The sequence below is a fragment of the Eumetopias jubatus genome, unplaced genomic scaffold (assembly GCF_037043125.1).
Source record: "Eumetopias jubatus isolate StellerSeaLion01/CBP00866 unplaced genomic scaffold, mEumJub1_p1.0 scaffold_8, whole genome shotgun sequence".
Taxonomy (NCBI): Eukaryota; Metazoa; Chordata; class Mammalia; order Carnivora; family Otariidae; genus Eumetopias; species Eumetopias jubatus.
This window is the reverse complement of record NW_028274814.1, coordinates 87,873,150-87,881,732: the sequence shown is the minus strand read 5'-3', so window position 1 is coordinate 87,881,732 and position 8,583 is coordinate 87,873,150. Positions and strand designations below refer to the sequence as shown.

Below are 8,583 nucleotides of genomic sequence, written 5' to 3'. Positions count from 1 at the left end.
CCCCAAACACCCCAGGGGATCCAGTCTACTTTTATTAGAAGAATACACCTCTCTATATAATGCCCTGCTATTTTAACCTGTATTTGACATACATGGATATACTAATTTCTGTGTGTGTGATGTGATGCTATGTCAGGCCAGAGAACTTGTTTTTATGCCACTAACATCACCCAATCTTAAATTGGACCCTTAGTTTCTGCACACACACAAAAAAATTTATTTTAGCATGCTATATACAAGCTGCAGTGCAACAGGATGGCAATGTGATGATAAGACAGGGCTAATGCTCTTCTCTGCCCAAAAGAAAATTTCCAGAATTTCACATTATTTTCCTTAAAAAACCCATTTTGCTCTAGTAATAAAATATATTTATTAAGATATAATTAGAAGCTAATAAGCTCAGAAGTATAGTTTGCATGAAAACACACCTTCTATAGTCAGGGTTTATTACCTCCTCACTGGCTAAAAACATGAAAAGTTTTATAGTTTTCATGGAAAATTTTCTTCCCCTTTTAGATATTTCTGAGAAATTAAAAGAGAATTTACAGAAAGGTACAGAAGTTTCTCTTTAGATGTTCAATGAAAAACAAGGAAAACAGCACATTTAGTGTTAGTGACAGAGAGCAAGTCTGGAGCACCTACAGTTGAAAAGCAGAATATATTTTTGCTCCCACTTATACAATTACATTAAAATATGGGCAAAGGAATATTTTTCCATATTAAATATCTAAAGCCAATTGTTTGTTCTGTAACTTTTCCTTAAATGACACTCATGGATTCTTCACTTGTTAAAGTCCAGTATGTAACCAAAGCCAAGTGAACTATGTACCACCATTCCAGAATTGTAGAACTTCAATGCCCTCCCCTATTCCCACCCCACAAAAAATAAAAGGAAAAGAAAGAAAATATTTCCCCAACGCCCCACAGAGGCTGCTTAACTCCTGGCAAGACATGCAAATCATATTCGCTAAAAAAAAAAAAAAAAAAAAAAAAGAAAAAAATACACCCCTGCAAACTTCAAGGCATTTATCCAGCATTCTCGCAGGGCTCAAAAGTATAACCAAAAGATCAAGGGAGGAGTGTGGGAAAATGGTGAATCATTCTGGGTTCCCCGTGATTAGTGTATCACTTTAGTCACAGAACAAGATACAGAGATCTTTTAAGTGGATTTGCCTTTCTAGTGGGTCATTTGTTGCCCAAGTTGATGACAGCAGGAACTTTAGAACCACGCTTGTTAATAAGTCTGTATTCATTAATCACTTGCATTCACACTTAAAAACAAAAACTAACAAAAGAAAAAAGAAAAAAAAAAACTATTCAGTACCGGAGATTAAATAACCATGTGTAGTCTCTTGAAATAAATTTGATTCCTTAAGAAGTCTAATTACTTTCAGTTGCCTTTTTTTTAAATAACTATATATATATATATATATATATATATTTGTATATATTATCCTGTGATTCTACTTATGGTTCCTCTGCTGCGTTGAAGATCTAGGAGCATAAAAGCCTTGTGTCCCCCATGAACGGTGGCTCTAATGCTGCAGAAAGGTTACAAATAGGCAGTCTGGTCCTTCATTGATCTGGACTATCCATGGCTTCATTGTAAGTGATTATCCTTTTGGGATCTTGCTTCTGCAAATTCCAAACAGATTCCATTTCTTTAGTGTGATATACAATAGCAGCCCTCAGGTCAAAAGAACCCCAGCTATCATTTCTTTCTAGGCCTCTCTGGTATCTCTGTTCTTTGGCGGAGCCTAACAAAGTGTTCGTAGGAGACGCCAGAGGATTTTGATTTTCTATCTCATAGTCCTTTGAGAAAAACACTAAAGCACCTTGACTACTGGTGTCTGCTTTTTGCAGGTCACCTATATGACTGGGTTCCAAGGATAAGGCTCCACTCTCACTAGTAGTCCCAGATTTTAGAATGCTACCCAGAACTTGAGGACTAGTCCGTTTTTCCAGCTCATAAGCCTTGGGAAACACAGGATGCTCAGTTCCTGAGGGGATTATTTCAGCACCCTGTGAAACCAAAGTGGCAGGATATTCCCCTTGAAATGTCACCTCCATCACTTTATGATCTGATGACTTCCCAATAACAGTCTCAGGGCCAGCACTGGGCTCATTTATAAATGATAAACCCCACTGATTCTGGAAGATATCCCCCAGGTTTTGCTGATCTGTCTGAGAGGGTAGATCCACTTGTGCCGTGCTCAACAGCACAGTTTGCATATTTGAAGGATAGATAAAAAGGCTAGATTTAATTTGTTCAACAGCTGCTGAAGTCAGACTCATGTCCTGGAGAACTGAATCAGTCCCAGAAGAGATGGGTGTTAGAGTATTAGCAGCAGTAGTTAGCAGTGGCTGACCCCCTGGAGAATACACACTTGCATCAGTCCCTGCTAAAACAGGCCCATTAGAAAAGTTGGCCGAAGTAACAGATTTCAGCGCTGACATAGGGACCTGGGATAACCGACTTGAAGACTGGGTCTGAGTTTCCCCGGTAGATGATGAAGAGGATGAAGATGAAGATGGCGACACAGAAGAATTCTGTACAGTTTTGTTGAGGTTTTCCTTAACTTTGCTTGCATAACTTATTTTAGGAACTATTTTAGCACTGCTATTGTCCACTGGAAAAACTGGTCGTGGTTTAAATAGGGTCCATGAGTCCTCTTTGGAGGTAACAGCAGAAGCATGCTTTCCTTTGGGCCGATCATCAGACTTTTTGCTGCTCACACCAGGTTTAGTATCAGAGCTTTTCCGCAGCATATCACCCACAGCAGGTTTTCCTCGATTTGTTCCTCCAGGCCCAGCTTCATATTTCCAAATGGGCTTCGAACCATCTACTCGATTTCCCTTTTGTTCACTGTAGTCAGGCTTGAAAGTTTCAAGTCCCTGTTTTAAGGTTGGGACACTGGTCTCTTGTTGCATTATTTTGTCCTGAACTAAATTAAGGTTTTCACAACCCTTAGCACTATTACGCCTAGCTTTCCTTTTTTTGGGAGTGGTAGATCCACTCTCAGATCCACTACCATCGTTATCTGCTCCTTTGCCCATATAACCATTAGTAATATAGCCAGAATTAGTTGTTACAACACCATTTGGAATTGCTACTGTATCGGTCTTGTCTACAGACTGGTTCTCTCCAGATTTATTTTCATAAGATTTCCCATTCTTTTTGTCCATGCTATTTTTCTGAATGAAATTCCTGGTTTTAATTCCTGCTTTCCCAAAGGTGCTGGCCTTTACAGTCTGCTTCAGATTAGTGTCTACAATTTGTTGGTTGCCATTGAGGACCCTGGAAATAGGGTTGGTAGCTTCATCAGAACCCAGGCTCTTTAAAGGTATTTCTCTTTCTCCAGCATTACCATTTAGTTCACCATAGCCTCAAATGGACTCTGCAAAACTTCGGTCCTGATAAATCTAGCTTTTGGATTAGAAATCGGAATTACTGAACACATTTGGCCCTCTCTTGCGCCCTCTTCCTCGCCTCGCCGCTTGCAAAAGGGTCTCGCGACACCACCAAAGTCGGGATTCGCTAGGCCTTCTTGAGATACACCCCGAAGGCTTTTGGGGGGGAGCTATGGACACCCCAAATCAGGGCTACCAAATTAAGGTTCCCCCGGGGCCTCGGGAAGGTAAATGGGAAAGGAATAATGAGGCTGGACTTCCAAGGCCGACCCTCTGGGTCTCCTTCCAGCCCGGGCGGGGGCCGGGATATCTGATCTCTTTTTATTTGATATATAAAATGAAATAGAAAGGATGAACTGGATATGTTATTGTGTTCATGGATATTCAACTCATGCTTGCTACCCACAGGGGAATTCAAACTATAAGGTAAGGAGAATAATTCTTAAGTTACAGCGCTAGCATTATGCATCTAAAATAGTGTTTCCTCTTTCAAAATAGTCATCTTGCTTTTCTAAAACATTTTTAATTATTCCACTAAAATTGTCTTCTGTGCCACAAAAACAATTCTATGAATAGACTGAGGACAGAAAAACTTACCTGTGAGACTGAACTCAGTTTTATGATAATAGTTGAACATAATGAAGATAATGCTAAGCTCAAGCATAGCATTATCATTGAGGGCCAAATATAAGGTGTAATGGAAAGGCTGAGGAACTTTTATTTTTATTTTTTTTAAAGATTTATCTTTTTTATTTGAGAGAGAGGAGGGGGCAGGGCAGAGAAGCTGGAAAGGAAGAAAGAATCTCCAGCAAATTCCTCACAGAGTGGGGAGCTGGAGAAAAGGCTTCACCCCATGATCCTGAGATTGTGACTTAAGCTGAAACCAAGAGTCGAGGCTTAACCAAATGAGCCACCCAGGCACCCTAAGGCTGAAGAATTTTTAAATGTGGAGTAGAAACTAGTTCTGAAAGCACTTCCAAACAGTGTTAGGAAACATCCATCAGAGGAAGCACTACAAGAATATTAAGTTGCTTCCCAAATGTCTTCCTTAGTTGATATCACTAATGGGGATATACATGTTCTGGACATCACATTTTAAAAGTGAGAACCACTTGTATCATTTAGAATCCCACAGAAGTATGTGCATTTAGAATAATTAAGATTTTCCTTTCTCTTGGAGAGACTAGAACTAAATTTACATGGAAAGTATAAAAAAATGGGAAAAATGGAGATAGACAATTATGGCTACCCTTACTACCTACCTCCTAATATTTCTTTTCAGGACAATACAAAACAATATCATAGAGAAGTAATTCTATGTGGAAAATATATTCTCAGCATATATGGAAGAAAGAGAATAACACACTTCAAATTAATGCTGAGCAAAAAAGAGAAAAGAATACGAAACCCTGGCCTCAACCTTTTGGTTCACAACCTTGGCCTTTCCCCCAGGTGAAATTCACAAATGGTCCTTGAACAAGGAGGGAGGGCAGGGAAAGAATGAAGAAAGAGGCCGGCCACCCCGGACTGGTAGGTGGAAGGTTTAGTAAGCAAAGAAATTTAGGAGGCTTGTCTTGGACAGCAGCAAGACAGTAGTTCTTTGCACCTATTCACCTGAATCTTAAAAGGTTATATAGAAGCCTTACTGGGGTTCAATCACTGCAACATCCAGACAGTCTCAACAACACCTTGCTCTTTCAAGGCTCCAATTGCCTGGACCAGCTTACGAGTCAACTGGTGGTCATGTCCTCTCCATGACCTTCTTCAACACAACCTCATGCTGTCAGGAGTTTTTATCTAGCAACAGTAGAGAAAAAAAAAAGTAGGGCAGGGAGGCAGATGAGGAAAGGTATGGTAAGGGCCCAAGTGTGATCAGACACCACCACCAGAAAGATTAAGTCCATTCTAAATCTGAAAATACTAAAAATGTAACCATACACATGAGAATACAAGCTACAAGGAGTAAACCTTAAACCACAGTTGATTCTAAGGGGCAGTTATATAATTTAAAGGGAAGGGCATAATTTTTTTAAAAAATATTTTATTTACTTGTCAGAGAGCGAGAGAGAGAGAGAGCACAAGCAGGGGAGCAGCAGAGGGAGAGGGAGAAGCAGACTCCCCACTGGGCAGGGAGCCCAATGCGGGACTCAATCCCAGGACACTGAGATCATAACCTGAGCTGAAGGCAGATGCTTAGCCATCTGAGCCACCCAGCTGTCCCAGAGCCAGATGCAAGTTAAAGGTTAGTCTTCAAAACACACAGATTCTAGGGAGGAAAAAGACAAAAATAAAAGGAGAAGCATCCTTTAGAACGGGAGTAGGAAAGGAACAAGAAGAAATAAGGACAAATTTTAAGATCCTGCAAGACAAAATAAATCCATAAAATAAGGCTTACAATCACAGCCATACCACCACCAAAACAAACAAACAAGAAAAACTCTGACAGAAAAGGTACCTACCATTAAACTAGAAATTTTGTGAAATGCTTGGAAATGTTGAAAATGAACATTAGGAAAATAAATTCATACACAGTAATTGCATAAATTCAGCAAACAATTTCATACAATTGAAGAACGTCACAGTTCTAAAAAAAATCCACATCCCTCACCAAAAAACAATAAAAGTCCATGAAATGAGAAAATTTAAGTCAAAACTACAAAGAGAATTAAATGTACTTGAGCAAGCACTTAATGACATGAGATCACCTTGAATCAGAAATTTACAAATTACAAAGAGAAATGGATAAAAATCTGGAAGAAAGGAAATGGTTGGAATGAACTCAGCAAAGAAATATAAAAAAGACAAAATTGGCTTAGAAATAAATAAAAATTAGAAGATACCTGAAGCAGAAAAGAGTCAATAATAAAGGGCATCAAAAAAGCCAGAACACCAAGAAAACAAAGTGACATAAATAAGTAAAAATGATTAGAAAGGAGTAGAAACAGAAGTGACAGTAGCATTAGAAGTAGTGAAAATGCGCAGAATTATATTTATAGTATTAGAGTCCCTTGAAGAAGTAAAATAAAACAATGAAATAGAGTGATTATGTAAAATTATAATCTAAGAAAACTAGTAATAGAAAAGACCTGAATCTATCATTAAACTTTCACTGGGTACCTAAAAACACAATTAACCTAAAATGATCAACCCTAAGACTTATCAGAGTAAAACTTCAATTTCAAAGGTGAAGAATAACTCTACTAAGCCTGCAGGAAAAGAGTTTTCAAATAATTAACAAAGGCAAAATATTTTGTAGGCCTTTTAACCTAACTTATAGGATTTCTTGCTTCAGCACCAACATGGAAAGGGCCTGAAGTCATCTCTCCAGGACTTACAAGAAAAAAAAAAAAAAAGCTTAATAAAGTTAATGACTGTTCTTAAACCCAACAGAAAACTGAAGTTTCAGGACAAAATGTCATGCCCACGTATGGAGAGATGGCAAATCCAGAAAGAAACAGGCAAAATCGACTTACTTGGAACAGAAAGTGATGGAGTCATAAATTGTTTGGAACACATAAATAGTAATTTCAATAAATCACTGGTGTCTGAGAGTGGATTAGCATAACAATGAGAGACTTCAATGAGTCAGTCACAAATGGGAACCTCCATAGTTTTGTGAGTGTTAAGAAACCCCACCAGGTTCTCATGGTAAAGATCTGATAAAGCTCTTCTCCTGGTTCTGACCCCCACACCAACAGAAATTCAGTATATCAACATGGATTACAGCTGAAAGTTTTAAGATACTGACTTTCTGAGGAAGAATACTTTGTGAAACCCAAAGTTGATAGTGAATGCAAAAACAAACTTACCTACAGGAATATGAACCTATGGTATGGTATCCCCAGTTACAGCAAGCATTAAACACAGCTCTAATACTATCCAGATAAACAAAGTTCCTATTACCCAAATAACATGTGGCTTTCAATAAAAAAATCACAAGGCATGCTAAAAGGCAAAGAAAAAACAGTCTGAAGAGACAAAGCAAGCATCAGTACCAGATTCAGATGTGATACAAATACTGAAATTACCAGGAGGAAATTTCATATCACCATGACTAATATGCTAAGGATTCTAAAGGAAAAGCTAGACAACTTGAAAAACCAATGGGTAACTTAAGTAGAGACATGAAAACTACTATTCATACTATTTATAGGGATAAAAAAGAATGAGTACTCAAACCATGCAAATGCCTGAACATTGAATCCATATTGCTAAATGAGAGAAGCTAATCTGAAAATGTCATATACTGTTTGATTTCGGTTATACAATATTCTAGAAAAAGCAAAACTGCAGAGATGGTAAACAGATCAGTTGTTACCACTAGTATGGGAGGAGAGGAAGAAAACTGAACAGGTACGGTTCAGGTTTTTGGGGGTTTGGGGTTTTTTTTGTTTTTTGTTTTTCTAGTGTGATGAAATTATTTCCTCTGATACTGTTAGTGGTGGATACATGACACTATACATTTGTCAAGACACACAGAAAGTTAAATCACCAAAAATGGACCATGATTTACACAAATTTAAAAAAAATAAAATCATTTGGGAGATTATAAGATCCTAGAATAGAACGCAGAATATGACAAACAATGTAACTATATTACAAATATGTGAAACAACTTCACTGAGAGGAGAGGTGGAAAGCCATTAACCTAAATAACTTTGTAAATAAGTGGAGTCTGCAAGAGTAAAGGCAAAATAAACTGTACATAAGCACTGCACTCTACTTGATAAAACTGTTTTCCACATGGATACAGGTTAACAATTTTTTACCAATATGCACAATTCAAGCAACAAAATAAATAAAATAGTATTGGAATATACTCCAAAGTATATAATCCACTTCCATGAGTCTATACAAATATACATAAAATATTGAATACATAAATGTAGGAAATACACAAATCTATGCAGAATGATTATAAATAATTTATGTAGATAGTCTCCCCATGAAATGCAGTTTAACTTTCCACTTCTTAAGTGTGGACTGCATATAGTGAGTTCTTCAAAGAGTACAGTATGGAGGGGTAAAACAAAAACAAAAACAAAACCAGTTACTTTATGGTGGAGAAACCTGATAAACACCACCTCAGACCATTGATCAAGTTTTACATCAGCAGGGATTCATCATGTGGGTAGTAACCATGATATGATATGCTGAAATCAATATTTTACC

The 8,583-nt window shown here is 37.7% G+C and overlaps 1 protein-coding gene across 1 annotated transcript; it reads right to left on the bottom strand.

Annotated features, from left to right (window-relative positions):
• Nucleotides 1–917: 917 nt before the first annotated feature.
• Nucleotides 918–4,075, bottom strand: LOC114214875 (FMR1-interacting protein NUFIP2-like). The gene is made up of 2 exons (XM_028110738.2): nt 4,009–4,075; nt 918–3,386 (listed from the first exon to the last, which is right to left on the bottom strand). The coding sequence occupies exons 1-2, from the start codon at nt 4,073–4,075 to the stop codon at nt 1,576–1,578; spliced, it is 1,878 nt and encodes a 625-aa protein (XP_027966539.2). The 3' UTR covers nt 918–1,575.
• Between the last annotated feature and the right edge of the window lie 4,508 nt (nt 4,076–8,583).

What these genes read in the sequence shown, in the direction of transcription:
- LOC114214875 (XM_028110738.2), bottom strand. Translation starts at nt 4,075, where the DNA reads ATGCTTGAGCTTAGCATTATCTTCATTATGTTCAACTATTATCATAAA. An exon ending in AACTGAGTTCAGTCTCACAG is followed by an intron (nt 3,387 to 4,008) that starts GTAAGTTTTTCT and finishes AGTCCATTTGAG; the next exon opens with GCTATGGTGAACTAAATGGT.